Source organism: Pseudozyma flocculosa, assembly GCF_000417875.1.
Source record: "Pseudozyma flocculosa PF-1 unplaced genomic scaffold scaffold00029, whole genome shotgun sequence".
Lineage (NCBI taxonomy): Eukaryota > Fungi > Basidiomycota > Ustilaginomycetes > Ustilaginales > Ustilaginaceae > Pseudozyma > Pseudozyma flocculosa.
The window spans coordinates 24,995-41,549 of NW_006920897.1; the positions used below are offsets into that span (position 1 = coordinate 24,995).

The window sequence follows — 16,555 nt, forward strand, 5'->3', positions numbered from 1 at the left end:
CTCGAGAGAGAGAGAGAGGAGAGGCGCAGACGGGACAGAGGCTGAGCCGACTCAGAAGCCGACTGTAGGCTGCCTGGCGACACCTCCTCCACCCAAGCCCAAACGCCTTCTGCCCCTATGGCCGACGGGCGCACATCCACCACCATCATCATCCCAACCCTATCCACGCGTACCTTGCTCGTCGCTCCTCCCCCTCATCTCTCCCTCTCTCTCTACCGCTCTTCTTGCCCAGCACCATGCCATTTACAATGATGAACACCGCCCAGTAACGAGGCCCCCTTGATCCCCTTGCAGCCAGCCAGCCAGCCAGCCAGGCCGCCGCCTCTGCCTCGGCTTTTGGCCCCACCGCGACGGACGGTGGCCATCAATCGACCCAAGACCCAAGTCGATCTCTCCCCGCAGCTCGTGCTGTCCACTCATCTCGCTCGCTGCGCATCACCCGCAACCATGGCCACCGCCGGCTACAACTTGCGCGATGCAAAGGCCGCCAACCTGCGTGCCCAGGCGAGGTCCCAGAAGCTCGAGCTCGATGCCCTCATCAAGCGATCCCTCGCCGCCGCATCCACCACCCGCTCCGCTGCGCAGCCCGGCCGCGGCGGCCGCGGCGGTGCAGCCCAACATCACCAAAGGGCATCCAAGCTGCTCAACGCCGACATCGAGTTCAACCGCAAGAACCTGCGCAACACCTACCTCACCCTCCTCTTCACCTTCACCTTCAACCGCCTCGCCCACGGCGTCGACAACCTCCTGTGGACCGACACCACCTACTGCCTCATATCGGCCTTCCGCACCCTCATCTCGACCCAGCAAAAGGCCCTCGCCGCCGCCACCGCCGCCCCGACCACGGGCAACGCCAGGGCCAAGCTGGCCAACGACGTGGCGCGCACCCAGACCGAGCTCCGCAAGCTGCTCCACGACGACGAGTCTTTCTGGCGCGAGCTGGCCGCCAGCATCGTCCGCATCTTTACCCTCGACGAGGCCAGAGCCAATCTCGAGGCGCTCGGCATCGCCTGCGACAGCGACGGCGACACCACCGTCGGCACCCCTTCCCAGGCCTCCGACACGCTCGCATCGTCCCTCGGCCGACACCAGCCGCCCAGCGAAGCCCTCTCGCAGGCTGCGCTGCTCCCCGCCAACCGCACCCACCTGCTCGAGGCGGTCCAAAAGGCCCTCATCTTCTGCGGCGACCTCGCACGCTACCGCGAGCTCCACTGCCCGCAGCCCAGCGACGCCGCCCCTTCTGTCCTCGAGACCGAAGATCGCGGCCCACCGCACAGAGGCGCCCGCGGAGGAGCTCGCGGGGGCCGCCCTGCGCACGCGCATGCAAACGTCGCCACCGCCACGGGCCCTCACAAGGCCGCAGCGCCAGCAGATGACGCGGCCACGTACAAGCAGGACTTCGGCAGAGCACTGGCCTTCTACGAGCAGGCTCGGCTCTTGCTTCCCGACAACGGCAACCCTTCCAACCAGCTGGCCGTGATCGCCACGTACAACGCCGACCCGCTGCTGTCCATCTATCACTGCTACCGCGCCCTCTGCGTCCGGCTCCCCTTCGAAAAGGCCAAGATCAACCTCGACAAGACGCTCGCCAAGCCGATCGAGGCCTGGCTCGAGTCGGGTGGCATGGACGATGCGAGGTCCTGGGACGATTCCGACGAGCGTAGGATGCGCTCCTCCGGCACCGTCGAGCGCCTTTCGACCAACCTGCCCGACAGCGAGGCGGCGTTCAGGAAGTGGATCGGAGACGTCGTGGTGCTGCACGGCCTCTTCTTCCAGCGCGTGCAGTGAGTGCTCAGCCGCGGCGATACCTTCCTCGATGCGGCGCCAGCGATTCGGGGCATATCACCTGGCTGACAAATGTCGCGTCGTTTTACCCCGACGGTCGTTTTCATCCTGCCACTGCGCTGCGCTGCACGCCCCCCGACAGCCTCGATTGCATCATGCCGCTCTCTCACTCGGTACTGGCTCAGTTCTCGTCGCTTGTGCGCGCCCGGGCCGTCCCGGCCGACCTGGTCGTCCGCGTTGTGGTCACCGGACTTTGCGCCTCCTGGACCACGCGGCTCTGGCGCAACACGCCATCGTCGTTTTCGTCGTCAAACGGCCAGCGGGCTCGAGGCAATGCCGCGCGTTCGCGTTCCGGCACCATTCGCTCTTCGGGCAAGGGATCTTCGGTCGACCTGGATCCCGCCAGCCGGCTCTGCATCGAGCACCAGATCCTGGCCCACGTGCTCGGCGTCTTCCGGGAGCTGGCCGAGGTGGTCGTCGACGAGACGCAGCAGGCCATCCAGTCCAACCGGCAGAACCCGCCTTCGGCGCCCGCAGGTGGCGCAGCAGGTTCTGCCGCGGTGCGTCACCTCACCGCCGTGGTGCGGCGCACCCTGCCGGCACTCCGCGTCGCGACCAAGTGGATGAAGACGCATCTCGAGTACATCCAGCGATCGGGCGAGCGCGCCGCCGCCTCGAGCCAGGCTTCGGACGTGTCGCTGCTGCAGCCGTCGCTGAACCCGACGCTCGAGGCGATCCCCAACGAGGAAGAGCTGCGAGAGGCGCAGGTGCGGGTGCGGGCCGATGCCGACGCTGCCGAGGCGATTGAGGGCTTCTGGAGGAGCTACGTGGCTATGATCAACGTCCTTCGGTACGCCTTTCCCTTTGAGACGCTGCCCAACATCGGCAAGGCGGGACCCGTCGGCGCCCCGGCGCTCTGCCTCGAGGAAGACTCGGACATGCGCGGCCTGACGCCGACAAAGAAGGCGATGCAGCTCACCGCTCCCGGCATCGGCGGTGGCAGCGTCGTCGTCAACCTAGGCATGGGCGAGGCCTGCTCGCACGCCAACGCGGTCCGCCCGAGCCAGGTCCATCCCAACGAGGAGCAACTGATGCGCGTTGCCGACCTGCTCATCGACGCCAAGGTGGTCGCCGAGTCCGATGCGAGTCCAATCCGCTACGAGGATGGCCAGAATATCTTTGTCTTCGACGGCGAAACAAGCGCCGCTGGCGCATCACAGACCCGTGCGGCACCTTCCCAGCTCGAGGCGCGCGCATCGCCCGCCCGCGTGTCGCCCTCGTCGACCGGGGCTGCCAAGCCCGACGCCGACCGGGGCGAAAGGAACGAGAGACAGGATGAGGCGTCGTCCGAGGGCTTCTCCGAGATGACCGACGACCCGGTCGAGCTGGCCATGCGGGCCGTAGACGGACGCAGGACCGGCGAAAGCAGCCTCATGGACGGCATGGAGGAGTCGATGCGCGACGTGCGCGTCGACGACGATCAGCACCGGGACGAAGAGAGCAGAGAGCGCATTCTCGTCCCCTCGCAGATCCGCTACGATAGCCGCACAAATGACGACGAAGCCGCTCGCCTCTTTGCGCAGGCCACCAACGCTTCCGGCGGCCAAGAGAGGCCCGCAGCGCCCGGCGCGTATCCGGACCCGCGTGCCTCGGGTTCCGACACTCCAAAGACCGCCGCCACGGCTCAGGACCTGCTTCTCCAGATGCTCCAAGGACGCGTGAGTGGGCCCGCCGGCCCGCCGCCCAGCCAGGTGCTGTCGGCTCAGGCACGCAGCAGCGTCGCTGGCGGGGTGCAGCCGCAGCTGCTCTTTGGCGGCGTCTCTGGCCCCAACGGCTCACCCGACGGCCACGGCGGCAGGTCGATCTGGAGCTCTGGCCCGTCGGATGCTCGCGTCGGCTCGCCACCGTCTGGCGGCGCTTCGTTTGGTTCAGCGCTTCCCCCTCCCGCGCCGGCCCCTTTTGGCTGGGGCCAGATGGCGGCGGGCTCGCCCGCACCCCAGCATCTTGCACGCGACCCGTCGGCGCAGGGAGCCTTCGCAGGGCACAGGACGATGGCGACCAGCTCCCATCCATTTGGCGTCGGCGCTGGGACGGATGTTGGCCTCGGGCAGCCTTCGGGCCTGCGCGGCGACATGGCCTCGGCGCATTACGCCGAGCAGCACTTCGGCTCGCCCTATGGGCAGGTGCACGCTCAGTACTACGGCGGAGCGGCGTTCGTCGATGCGATGCACTCTGCGGATGGCGGCGCTCCTCTGGGCCAGGCTCGACCCGCGAGTGGTGCTGACCCGCGCCTGTTTCATGGGCACATGCACAGCTCTTTCGGCAGCGGATCGCAGAGCCCATTCGATCCTCACCACCCGCGATGAGCGCCGGCCTGCCCGGAGCGCTTGGATCGGAGTAGCGCGCCGTCTCCATCTTCCTCCCGTGGGCATGGAGCTCAGTGATCATCCATCTTCCGTATCTGCGGAGCGGCAAGCCACTTGGCTAGGGTAGCCAGAAGAACGCTGGCTGGTCCCACCCTCCGCAAAGAAACCATCCGTCCCCTGCCCGTTTCGTCGCCGCAGCATCCGAGGGGCGCTCGATGAGCACACAGGAGCTCCCCCACCCGGCATTGGAGCCCGTCGTGCCCATGGTCGAAGGTCAGCCGCTTGCACGACGATGCTCGGCCAGGCTCATGTCGGCGGATCTGGCTGTGGTCAGGAGGCCAGTCTTTCTTCCCCTCTCCGTATCCTCCCTGTTGTCCCGGCGCGGATCGCCTGGGAGCCGCTTCGCAAGCCGCGGCGCCCCCGTCTCTCGAGGATGCGATCGGCGGCCATCCTTGGACCAGGCGATCCGGACCCCAGTCGGCTTAAGCGGTCGGTACGAGTGAGGAGCCCGACTCGTTTCTTCGTCTTTAGACCCCATTGCGGTCAGGCTTCAGCCACCTCCCACCACGTACTCGTCACCCCGCCTCGTCACCCCGCCTCGCGTAGCGAGCGCCAGGTCGCGGGTGTGCAATCAATTGCAGGCCAGCCTGGGGTTGCAGCCTCATACCGGTACGATCTCCTGCCGTCGTCTCGCTGCCTGTTTTGACTTGGCCAGTATGAGTGCTAGTCTCCCGGACGGAGGCTCGCGATATCTCTTGGGCGTCCGGTCGACACGGTATCGTACGCGTGCCACCGTCCGTCCTTGGCGCCGGCGCTCGCTTGCCAAAATGGCGCAGGCCAGGCAGTCCTCCCACCTCGCGTGGACAGTGGCGCCAAGAAGGTCTAGCTTCCAACTACCGGTAACACGCTCTCTTAGCGCACTCTCGGCTTGCGCGGGCTTTTACAAGTCTACATACAGTGCGGTGCGAAAAAAGACACAGTTACGCTGTAGTTGTGAGTACATACCGCCTGGCCTGTCGCATCGCGTGCGGTATCTCGTGCCGGCCTGCCCTATGGTAGCTTGCTTCACGCTTGGTGCCGTAGCTTGGCTTGCTTCCTGAGTTGCCGCTTGCACCCTGCAACCCCGGGGCTTCCCCGCACCGGCTTCGAGCCCTCTCTTCCCCGCGTCCAGCCGTCTTCTTGCCTTTCCTGGCCAGGTCTGGCCGTTGCCGTGCCGTGAGCTCCGTGCATGATGCCATACGCAGAGGGGAAACCTCGCACGCGCCAGCCCAAGTGGCCACGGTACCGGATCAGGCGCACGCGATGCCAGCTCCCGCCCACCTCGCCTGGCTTGGTCCTTGCTCGCCGCGCGCCGCCGGACTTGACAGCGCGGTGCCACGGTACTGGTACCACGGTACCAAGACTGTACATACCGGTATCTACCGAAACATCTTCCTGGACGGCCTGTTCTTTGCAACCACTAGCGGGCTGGTCAGCAAGTCGGCCTTCACAGCTCTTATCTTCTTCCCACGGATCCGTGCAGTAATGGACAGCATCGACGCTTGAAGAGGCCTGAAGTGGTTGCACCAAGGTACAGCACCACACTCGCACCATGAGTGTGGCTGGTCGACGGAGCCACGTAGGCAGAGGCGCACAGCGGTCTACAGTCTCGCCGTGTGTCAGGCAACGAGGCAGACGGTGAGCATCCCACCATGCCGCGCAAGACATATAAGAATGGGGGATCCTCGTCTCGAGATCGACGTGTCAACCGCTCGTCCTCACATCGATCAATCCCTCGACGACGGACTCCATCAAGCCTACTCTCGCACTTTGACCGTGCCACCCTCTGAACCTGCACCTCCACGCAACGACATGCCGACCAAGAATCACAACGGGCGATGCCCTACCGCGGGCGGGGCTCGACCTCAAGCATGGGTCGCCCGTCGACTGGCCTTCGTCGTCCTCCCTCTCTGCCTCGGCCTGACTTTCTGGCTGCCCAACATCGGCGGCTGCCAAGCCCTCAATCTTCCCAGGGATGCCGCCGCCGCCGTTGTCGACGACGAGGTGCCAAAGTGCCCCGTGCAGCCGCCTGCGCGCGCGCCCTCGGTCGTGTGGCAGCCAGAGACCAACTCGACCTGGCTCGACGAGAGCGCCGCGAGGCTGGGTGCGGCGGTCCGCATCCGGACCGTCAGCTACGACGATATGGACCTGGACCCGACGCGCGAGGAACGATTCAAGCCGCTCGTCGACTTCCACGCCTTCCTGGCCGAGACGTTCCCCCTCTTCCACTCGGTGGCCAACCTGACCAAGGTCAACACCTACGGACTGCTGTACGAGTGGACCGGAAGCGATCCCTCGCTCAAGCCTGCCCTCTACCAGGGACACCAGGACGTCGTGCCCGTGCCCGAAGACACTGTGTCTCGCTGGTCCCACGAGCCGTTCAGCGGCGAGTATGATCGAGAAACGGGCCTGGTCTGGGGTAGGGGAAGCAGCGACGACAAGAACATGCTCATCTCGATCTTTGAGGCCTTCGAGCAGCTGCAGAGCGAAGGGTTTCGACCCCGCCGCACAATCCTCTTGTCCAGCGGCTTCGACGAGGAGATTGGAGGCCAGCGGGGCGCGGGCACCCTACTCGTCGAGATGCTGAGGCGCTACGGCAACAGTGGCGAGCGTGGCAATGGCAACTCGACGACGGACAAGCCGCTCGAGTTTATCATCGACGAAGGAGGCCTGGGCATCGGCACCACGCAGCAGGGTCGCCTCGACGTGGCCCTGCCGGCCGTGGGCGAGAAAGGGTACGCCGACATGCGCATCGACATCGAGACCGAGGGAGGCCACTCTTCGATTCCCCCGGACCACACGGCCATTGGCATGCTCTCCGAGATGCTCGTCGATCTCGAAAAGAACCCCTTTGAACCCAGCCTGTCGACGCGCAACCCGGTCCTGACGCACCTCATCTGCCTGGCCGACGCCCTCGACGAGCAGGAGCTTCGTGGCGGCGGCGGCGCCGACGGCGATGACCAGGCCGAGACGTACGAGGGCTTCGTGCTGGACCGAGCGCTGCGCAAGCAGCTGCGTCGCCCCGACCAATGGCCTCAGGCTGCGCGTCGCATCGCAAAGGACGGGACGAGGACGGAGCGGTTCGTGATCCAGACGTCGCAGGCGATCGACGTCATCACTGGCGGCGTCAAGGCCAACGCGCTTCCCGAGTCGGCCAGCGCCACCATCAACTACCGCGTCTCGGTCGACGCGACCGTGCAGCAGGTTGTCGACAAGGTCGAGGGCCTCGTCGCCCGCGTTGCGCGCCGCCACAACCTCGAGCTCAGCGTCGACGGTCCAGAAAAGGCCAATTCCTCGGACGCGTCGGAGCCGGCGCGCCGCGATGCCCCATCCGAGGGCAAACAGGCCAGCGGAGGCAAGGTCAAGCTGACGGTGATACAGTCGACGGAGCCCACGCCCGTCTCGCCCGTCACGTCTAGCCAGTTTGGCATGCTGGCCTCGACCATCCGGCACGTCTTTCCTGGCCGCGGTCAAGAGGGCCAGAATGGCGCCGACGAAAAGGGCAAGGGCAACGCCACCGGTAGCGACCGGATCGTGACGCCTGGCGTCATGGCGGGCAATACCGACCTTCGTCGGTACTCGGACCTCTCGACCAACATTTGGCGCTTCCACCCCAACACGTTTATGATGAACAGCGGCAAGCACACGGTCGATGAGAGGATGGACATCCGCGCCCATGCCAAGACGACGCGCTTTATCCATGCCCTCGTGCGCAATACCGACGGCCCAATCTGAGGGCGCGAGGGTGTACGGGGACGGTTGCTCGAGCGCGATGGCGTAGGGGAGCTGGTCTATCCATCCCTCGGTGGGCAGAGTGAAGCGGTGTGTGGGATTCAGATGCAATTGATTCAGTTGGATTGGGTATGGCGCACAGAAACAGACCGCAAAACAGATAAGAAAAGGCGGACAGCGAGGGCGACAAAGGGATGGCATGTCTCCCCAGCATAATGACCGCCCCATCTTCTTTAAAAGGCGAGGGACGGTGTCTGAGGGGGAACGACCGCCTTCCCCTCTCGAAAACATCGACGACGAAGAAGGGCATGACCAAAGGGACCGCCCGACCCGTTGACGATGTCGACCGAGAGGGGAAACTGGCGGATCGCTGGGTCGAAGTCTATCCGCCACTAAAAATTGGTGCCGACCATGGAGAGATGGGTCGGAAACAGAGTGTTAGGCGGAAGGTTTGGGGTGTGAGGGGGAGTGGAAGGGGATGGGACGGGAGCGGAGGAGGAACAAGGGGTCGATGAGCGAGGACCACAGTCGATAGCGAGATGGGGTCGATGCCGAGGCGCGTCGGGATCGACAGACGGAACCACAGGCTCAAAGGGGACGAAGAGAGCTGATGATGATGATGATGACGGTGGTGGTGGTGTCCGAGGCTAAGGCCAAGGCAGGGAGAGTGGTGAAGGAAGAGAGGAAGGAAGACGACGCCCCGCTCTGTGTTACTGCTTTTCTGCGTTGGACAGACGTCGACCCGGCCTGGCTTGCGAAGAAAAAGAGAGCCGACTGGGAAAAAGCACAAAGTGGGAGCTCATCTGTCGCCCGAGAAAGAGTAGGTCTGCGCCGGCCCCGCGTGCCGTTGGTGGCCTGCCGTCTGGCCTGACCGTCTGGCGGGCGGTGGGCGCTTCGGATGACTGAATCCGGCCTGGCCTGGCTCGGGCAGGCTGTGCAGCTGGGGCCAGGGTCAGGGTTAGGGTCAGGGTCAGGGTCTCGTTGCCGGGCCGCTCGGGTCTGATGAGTACAGTTGCTTAGCTCCTCCGTTCCTCGTCCATCTCACCCGCCTCGTTACCCGCTGCTAGGTACTACCACCACCACCGCCACCGCCACCGCCACCGCCACCGCCACCACACCAATCGCCATCACCAAAGCCATCTTGACCTCCACCCTCGCATTGGCCGCAAAACCGCCCTTGCCGCGACTCGGACTATCCTCGGCCCACTAACAGCCTCGCTCCAGCCTCCCTCCTTCACGTAACACCACAAGCTTCCACCCTGCCACCCATGGGCGACATCGGCGGCGGCATCGTCGGAGGTCTCTGCGGCGCACTCTGCGCTGCGGTCGCACAATCACTACAGTGGACCTTTTGCGCCACCTGTAAGTCCCCCCTCGCCACTCTTTCCGCACACGTGCACGTCGTCAAAGCTCTCCCCGCGTGTCACTCGTCTTCCGCTGTCACACCATCTAACACATCCCGTCATCAACCCATGCCCGACCACCGCGCCGCACCCTCGCAGCCCATATCGGTTCCGACTTTTCCTGTTGCGACAAGTGCTGCCGCTGCCGCTGCTGCTACACTGAGGGTGCGCTGCCCGTCGAAGACTACCCCAACCCCAACTCGCTCGAACACGACCCCAACGGACAGGCGCGGCAGCTCGAAGACGTCACAAAGGACCGAGAGGCCGGCCACATCGACGCGGCACAGCAACAGCAACAGCAACAGCCGCCGCCAGAGTACCGCCCCACCGAGCAGATGCAGATTGTCTCGCAGGCGCCTGCAGCAGCAGCACCGACGACGACGACGACAATGTCGAACCCAGCCTCGACAGCCGCCGCCGCCGCTCCCAGCGCTCCCGCCACCTGAGACGGCCGCCTGTGCAGTCCCTCTGCTCGCTCAGCTTGCCCACCCGCTCCCCGCCCCTGTGAATACGACTTGGATCTCGCGCACCAGCAGCGCCTATACCCGCTTCCCCGACCCGCGCTGCACCGCTCTACTGGTTCGCTATTCGTCGCGCCGCCCCTTGTACTGCTACCTCGTGCCCTCGACTGATGCTATAGTGCGATCGACCCGTGGACCCCTGGCTGGACGCCTACCCGACAAACTTTGTGTGGCTGCCCGTGACGACGACCCTCTCGTCGGTGGACCCGGGCTTCCTTGCTTTGACCTCGACATTGATAAAGGCGAGGCGGGAGCCGACCTTTTGTGCGGTGCCCTTGATGAGGAGCGTCTCACCCTCTTTTGCGGCGCCGACGTAGGTGACGTGGATGTCGACCGAGACGCCCCTCTTTTGGAAGCGGTCCGGCGAGGTGGAAGCGATGACGATGCCGCCGATCCAGTCAATGATGGTGGCCGAGGTGCAGCCGTGGAGGATGTTGTGCGAGTTCATGAGGTTGCGGGTGACGGGCAGCTCGGCCGTGACGACGCCCGGTGCGACCGAGGTGAGCGTCAGCTGCGAGGGTTGTCGAGGGTCAGGAAGCCGGCCTCAACGTCTCTGTGAGCTGGACAAAGGGGCGGGCCGACTCACGTCGCTGAGGAGAAAGGTGTAGACCGGGTTTGCCTCGAGCACTTTTGCGTGGACGAGGTTGAGCTGCTGGAGGGTGACTGGCAGCTGCTCGGCAGGCTGCTGCTGCTGTTGAGATGCCATGGTGGGTAAGGGTACAGGTCAGGGCAGGGCAATCGTGGGTTGAAGGGAAAGTGCACGGCTGCTAGAGCGAGAAGAGACCGTGGTGGATGACAAGCAAAGCGGCGATCAAGAAAGACTGTTGGAAGATTGTTACTGGTATTGCCATCGACGTTGGGGCCGCGGGGCAACGCAACAAGGGGCAGCCGGACAGGCAGAGGGCCCGTGCGAGACGCGCCATGGACCCAAAGCCACAGGAGCAGGTGGAGGCTTGGCCCGTTGCCATTAACCACCACCACCACCACCACCACCACGACTACCACCACCACGACGACGGCCATCGCCGCTGCCATCAACCGCTACCGGCCATTTCTAGCAACAGCCTGCAGCGTTGCATCATGACAGGCTCACACACCACAAGCATACCAACATAGCACTACTTCCACCATCCCCACCCCCCTTGCCCAACCTCCCCGCGGCCGCCGCCGTCGCACACCATGGACGACGAGCTGGCCAGGGAGCTCCAGCTGGCCACTTCGGACCTTTTGGACCTCGATGCTCTCCATCTCTCGGCGCCGTCCCGCCCAACATCCTCGCACAGCCGCACACTACGGCCCTCGATCGACATACCCGCACCCACCTTCTCCCCAGAGTCAAAGTTGGAACCGATATACTCGCCCTCCGACGTGCGCCCACCCTCCTTCTCCCCCTTTCCGTCCCGCCACGCCAGCCGCGTCCCGCACCCGGGCACGACATCGACCAATCACGATGGAGGCGAGCCTAGCGATGACCATGAGGACCACCTGCCCCTTAGCGGCCTCTCCTCGACCATGGCCTCGGTCAGGGGAGAGCAGGTGCAGAGCATCATCCTCACCGGGCCCATACACCAAACCGACACGACAGACGACGATCGCATCCCTCCTTCGTCTCCATCAGCAGGTCCCTCGACCGATCGACCCGCATCGGGCCTTCGATCCCGCATCGCCTTCGACGACGTCTACCTCAACGAGTTTGGCGAGCGCGTCGTCAATGGCAAAGTCGTAGGCCGCATGAGGGGCGGCAGGAGGCGCATCGACCAAAAGACCGCCACGCCCGAGCCGCCAGACGGCAGCACGACAGGCGACAGCGCCCAGTCGCGTCCACTCACCTCGCTCGACTCGCCCTTCAAAGCGCCCGCAGCCGCTGCGCCCGCCGCCGCTGTCGTCGCTTCGCCCATACAGCGGCATGCCGAGACTATGCGGCAGGGGACACCACCGGCCTTTTTCTTGCAATCCTTTCCCGACGCGCTGCAACCCGGCCGGCGCGCGCCCTCGTCAAAGCCTGGTTTCCAACCTGCTGCGACCGTCACTCCCAGCGCCGATGGCGCCGAAGGCAACCCCCCGGGCCCAGCGCTTCGAGCACCCAAGCCAACGGCCAGGGCGCTCAACTTTGGCGGTGACGACGGCAGCGATGGACTGTCATCGGACGACGACGACATGGTCAGCGCCTCCTCGGATGCCGCGTCATCCTCATCGGGCCACCAGGCGAGCGTCGCACCCATGGCAAGCAGGGGTGCGGTCACGGCCGACCTGGCATCCAGCGCCACCTTGACGGCGCCTGGCCCCACTTTCATCGGCATCGACCGGCCCACCAGCCGCAACAGCGTCGCGAGCACGTCAAGGGGAGGTAATTTGAGGGGCGGCAAGCTTGAGATCCCGTCCATTTCGCGGCGGGCGACGCCGACCATCGAGGTCAGCGCTACGCAGACGGAGCATCTCACACTTCACGGCAACAAGCTGCAGGCGCGCCGCTCCGAGAGGGAGCTGGGCCGAGTCGAGGACAAGGTGTCGACCTACCGATCGACAGCGGGGCCGCCGTCGTCGCCCCCGGCAGCACATACGCTGGGGAGTCGGATCGAGAGCCTGTTCCACACGCCACTCGTACCCCTCGCGACGGAATCCTCCGCGCAGGCACCAGAAGGCACGTGGGAGGACCCGCCGCGGTGGTCTTCCCAACGTCACTCTGGCGCGGGGACGAGCATCTCTGCGCCATCAAGCCCGACATTCGAGCCTCGGACGCGAGGTCACGACGACGACGACGACGACGAGGGTGGGGACGGAGAGAGGGCCTCTCTCGACTCGCTGCCCGCCTCGCTCCTCTCGCTACCAGTCTCTACCATCACGTCGTCGTCGCATTCCGCCAGTCTGGCATCGAGTCTCGAACGACGACGCAGCGGCGGCGGTGGATCGATCTCGTCCAATTCGAGGAGGAGAAGGGGTGGGCGTGGGAGGTCCGAAGATGCCACCTCTACCGGTGGAAACGGGGAGAGGTTTGCGAGGGATGTAGCAATACGAGGCTGGAAGCAGGTCGGATCCCAGGCGCGAGGCTGGGTCGTATTTGAGATCCGCATCATTTCCAAACAGGTGAGTCGGCCCGCCCCGCCCTCGCTCAGTCGCCTGTCGCCTGCCTGCACGCAGAAAGTGCAGCATGGAAAACGAGCTCGGGGCCTTTCGACGACCGACGACAACGAGAGGCTGACCTCGCTCGCTTCCCCCTTGCCATGTACGACGATGCATCCAGGGAACGACGATTACCATTTTCCGAAGGTTCAGCTCCTTTGTCCGCTTACGACAGGTGCTTTGCAACGAAATCAAGGTGAGAAGACGAGCTCCTCAAGTCGTCAGAGGAAGAGATGCCCCAGACTGATATCACGCCCTCCCCCTCTCCCCCATCTCGCCACGCACACGACTGTGCTGCGCGGGTCGCGACCCGCGCAGGACCAAGCGAGGTATCTGCCCCCCCTGCCGTCGAAGCGAAAGGGCCTGCTGCACAAGTACGACCCAAGGTACCTCGAGGCGCGCCGGAAGTCGCTCCAATCCTGGATCCAGATTGTCATGCTCGACCGCATCTGGGGCGCCAGCGACGGACTGCAACGTTGGGTCCTCGAGGGCGAATGACGCGCCTCGCGCGCGCGCCCGAGTCAGCCCGCCGGCCAACCTGCCTTCACCGCTTCGCGGACTGGCCTGGCCCGGCCGCCCCATTGACCCGGCCTTTAGACTCTGGCCGGCCCCTTTCGTCGTCCGCCTGGGAATTCACTAGACCTGCTTTCCTGCCTTTGCAGTCCCTCACCCCTCTCCATCCCATCGCGTCCCCTCACCCGGCCAGGACGACCTTGAGCATCTCGGCGCCAACGACGCTGGCCTCGTCGAAGCGGTTTTCGAAAAACCTGCGCGTCTCCTCGAATCGGCGCCGGTAGTTGTCAAAGCTGCCAAACTGGACCGCCTGGGCCCAGCCGCGCGAGGCAATGACAAACTCGGTGTCGTCGGCGCGGAAGTCGTGGTCCCGCGCCGCCGCCCGGCACGCCTGCCGCAGCCGCGTGGGCGAGCGGAAGAGGTACTCGCACACGCCGATCCACATGCGGAAGACGGGCGTCGCGGCGAGGTCGAGGTGATCGTAGGGGTTGATGCCCAGCGAGTGCCAGCAGTCGACAATGGCCAGCAGCGAGAGGTGCGAGTTGGGCGGCGACGCGGCCGCCGGCGTCGGACCGGACGTGGCGTCCAAGTGCGCGTCGACGGATGTCCCGCTCGCCGCTGTCGTCGGGCTCTTTGCTGCCGCCTCGCCTTTGGCAGCGGCCGCCCTGCGCGCGGCAATGTGGAAGCGATCGAGCATCGTGTCGCTCATCAGGATGGGCTTGCGCTCGACGCGCGACCCGCTGCTCTTTGTCTTGACGCTGGTGCTGTCGTCCTCGTCGTCGTCCCACCCAAAGACGCCGCGGCGCGCGGCAAAGACGCGGCGCGCCAGGTCGTCTTCGCGCTCGGCCACCATGAGCTTGAAGAGCTCGGTGCAGCTTTTGGCGTACTGCGTCACCTGCGTCTTTGCCGACGGGTTGAGGAGCGCCAGGCCGGCGTAGACGTGCCACTTTGCCGAGTAGATGCGCAGGCAGATGTTGATCTTGACCGTCTCGATGCCGCCCGGGTACCGCTCGCTCTCCCACGGGTACTGGTTCGAGCAGCCCCACGCAGTGCCCATGCTGCACGGAGAGGCGATTCGGAAGAGGCAGCCACGGGGGACGAGACGGGCGGGAGCCACGAAAGCATGATCATCATCAGCATCAGACACAGTCGGGGCGAGCACCGATGCAGACCCACAGCAGCGGGCAGGCGGGCCGGCGCACTCACGAGAGAAAGGCGGCGTGGGTGACGGCCTGGGTGTTTGCGGTGACGGTGTCGTGCTCCTCGTAGGAGAGGTAGACAAAGTTGGAGCGAAAGGCGGCCATGATGCGCTCGACGAGGCGCATCTTTTCGTCTGGCGCACGGTGCTGGATCAGGATCTGCGGTGCGGGGTTCGAGGAAGGGGTCAACGCGGGCGGGGAAGCGGGTCTGGTCGGCGGCGGTCAGAGCGGGTCCGCATCGCCCCAGCTGGTAGACGCTGGCGAAAGCGGGTCGGATGACGCACCAGGGGTTGGCCGGTGGGGTCGACCTTGGGCCCGTGCATCGAGTGGCACGAGATGATGTAGACGTCGTCGGGGAGGTGCTTTTCAAAAGCGGCCCTCTCGGGTGCCTTTACGGATGTCTGTCCGGCGACGATGGAGCCCATCTTGGACGCTGTGGGCGAGGAGAGCGACCAGGGATCGGTCAGCGTGCGGGCTTGGGTACTGGCGCAGCGAGCAGCAGCATATTGCAGTGCGGTGCGGTGCAGCGACAAAGAGCGAGGCGCAACATGGGGCTGAGTGGCCCGTGGCACTCACAGGAGCCGTACTGCTCGACGACGGCATCGATGTAGGCGGCCTCGACCGAGTATATGATGTAGTCGCTCCTTCTGGATACGTGGTGGCCATCGGGGTGTACGGTGATGCCAGAATCTGTGCGGGGCAAGGGGGGACGGGAGGGTACCGAAAGGTGCATGGAGCCTAGGTCAGCTGGCGAGTGACCAGACGAAGGATCGAGGAGGGCGGTGGAGTGGAAGGTGCAGCAGCGTCACCTTTGAATTCTGCGCTGAGCTTGGCGTAATTTTCTGGCCGATCGCAGACGTTGATCCTGGGGCAGGGGAGAGGCGAGGCGGGGCGGAGGGCCCAAGGAGTGAGGGTGAGGATGGGCGAGGGACGCGGGAGGGGGAACGGTCTAGGTTGGGCGATGATGGGTGCTCACCGTTTCCAGCCTGCGTCACGAAAGATGCGGGCGTAGAGGCGGCCCATGTCGCCCATGCCAATGATGCCGATCTCGACGTTGTCCATTTCGTGCTGGGCGGCGCTCGGGGGTGTTGTTGAAGTGGTGGCCATGTTGGGCGGTGTTTTTGCCTGGGCGAGGGCGGGAAGCAGGGGCAGTCTGGAAGGAGGTGTGTGAGACGGGGACGAAGAGGAAGAGGAGGGCTGGTTGCTCGGTGATGGCGAGGAGAGGGGAGTCGAGAAGAGAGGCGAGGACAGGGGAAGCGAGGAGAGGAGAGGAGGGTGGTGGTCGAAGGGATGGAAAAGAGGGCCGTTCCCCCGCCGCCGCTTTGGCCAAGAGGCAGGGAGAAGAGCCAGCCAAGAAGAAGGTGTGGAGGGCGCGTGGCCTGGGTCTGGCGGCGAGCACAGCCCTAGGCCTAGCCTCTGGCCTGCTGCCCTGCCGGCGTCGGCCCGCCGCCGAGACCAACACCAAGGCCCCAGCAGTTAGCCAGGTCGGGTTGAGCCCTGGTTGAGCTGGCCTCACTGGCTGCTTTCCTTCTTGCCACCGGGTCACCCGCGTGCTCTCTCTCTCTCTCTCTCTCTCTCTTGCTCTGGCTCCCTAGCTTCGCCCTCGCCCACCCGCTCCGCCCACTTAAGCTCAAGCTCCCCCCAGCCGCAATCACGCCCGCCTTCTTGGTCGCCTTGGCTTCCTCGACCGCCCTTGGCACCTTTGGGGCCAAAGTGAGTGTAGTGTTCAACGGCGGCTGGTTTCTCTTCGTCTTCCTGCTTCCACCCTCTCAATCCGCCTCATCGCCTCTCCTTTTCTTCTCTGCCTCCGCCTCTGCCTCTGTCACATCCAGGCCCACGTCATCCCGCCATCCCGAATGCGCGCTCGCCGCACCTGG

At 65.1% G+C, this 16,555-nt stretch overlaps 6 protein-coding genes across 6 annotated transcripts; 4 read left to right on the forward strand and 2 right to left on the reverse strand.

Annotated features, from left to right (window-relative positions):
* Positions 1-447: 447 nt before the first annotated feature.
* Positions 448-4,151, forward strand: PFL1_06702 (uncharacterized protein; the record flags this gene model as incomplete). The annotated part of the gene is made up of 2 exons (XM_007884248.1): positions 448-1,784; positions 1,928-4,151. The coding sequence occupies 2 exons, from the start codon at positions 448-450 to the stop codon at positions 4,149-4,151; spliced, it is 3,561 nt and encodes a 1,186-aa protein (XP_007882439.1).
* A 1,591-nt stretch (positions 4,152-5,742) lies between these two features.
* Positions 5,743-7,925, forward strand: PFL1_06703 (uncharacterized protein; the record flags this gene model as incomplete). Its single annotated transcript, XM_007884249.1, has 2 exons — positions 5,743-5,769; positions 6,015-7,925. 2 exons carry the CDS (start codon positions 5,743-5,745, stop codon positions 7,923-7,925), a joined length of 1,938 nt encoding a protein of 645 aa, XP_007882440.1.
* A 1,265-nt stretch (positions 7,926-9,190) lies between these two features.
* PFL1_06704 (uncharacterized protein) lies at positions 9,191-9,771 on the forward strand (the record flags this gene model as incomplete). Its single annotated transcript, XM_007884250.1, has 2 exons — positions 9,191-9,284; positions 9,425-9,771. The coding sequence occupies 2 exons, from the start codon at positions 9,191-9,193 to the stop codon at positions 9,769-9,771; spliced, it is 441 nt and encodes a 146-aa protein (XP_007882441.1).
* A 226-nt stretch (positions 9,772-9,997) lies between these two features.
* PFL1_06705 (uncharacterized protein) lies at positions 9,998-10,552 on the reverse strand (the record flags this gene model as incomplete). Its single annotated transcript, XM_007884251.1, has 2 exons — positions 9,998-10,357; positions 10,433-10,552. The coding sequence occupies 2 exons, from the start codon at positions 10,550-10,552 to the stop codon at positions 9,998-10,000; spliced, it is 480 nt and encodes a 159-aa protein (XP_007882442.1).
* Positions 10,553-11,025: 473 nt separating this feature from the next.
* PFL1_06706 (uncharacterized protein) lies at positions 11,026-13,464 on the forward strand (the record flags this gene model as incomplete). The annotated part of the gene is made up of 3 exons (XM_007884252.1): positions 11,026-12,930; positions 13,088-13,162; positions 13,285-13,464. 3 exons carry the CDS (start codon positions 11,026-11,028, stop codon positions 13,462-13,464), a joined length of 2,160 nt encoding a protein of 719 aa, XP_007882443.1.
* A 196-nt stretch (positions 13,465-13,660) lies between these two features.
* On the reverse strand, positions 13,661-15,785 carry PFL1_06707 (uncharacterized protein; the record flags this gene model as incomplete). Its single annotated transcript, XM_007884253.1, has 6 exons — positions 13,661-14,537; positions 14,686-14,837; positions 14,963-15,111; positions 15,255-15,368; positions 15,488-15,543; positions 15,655-15,785. The coding sequence occupies 6 exons, from the start codon at positions 15,783-15,785 to the stop codon at positions 13,661-13,663; spliced, it is 1,479 nt and encodes a 492-aa protein (XP_007882444.1).
* Positions 15,786-16,555: the final 770 nt, after the last annotated feature.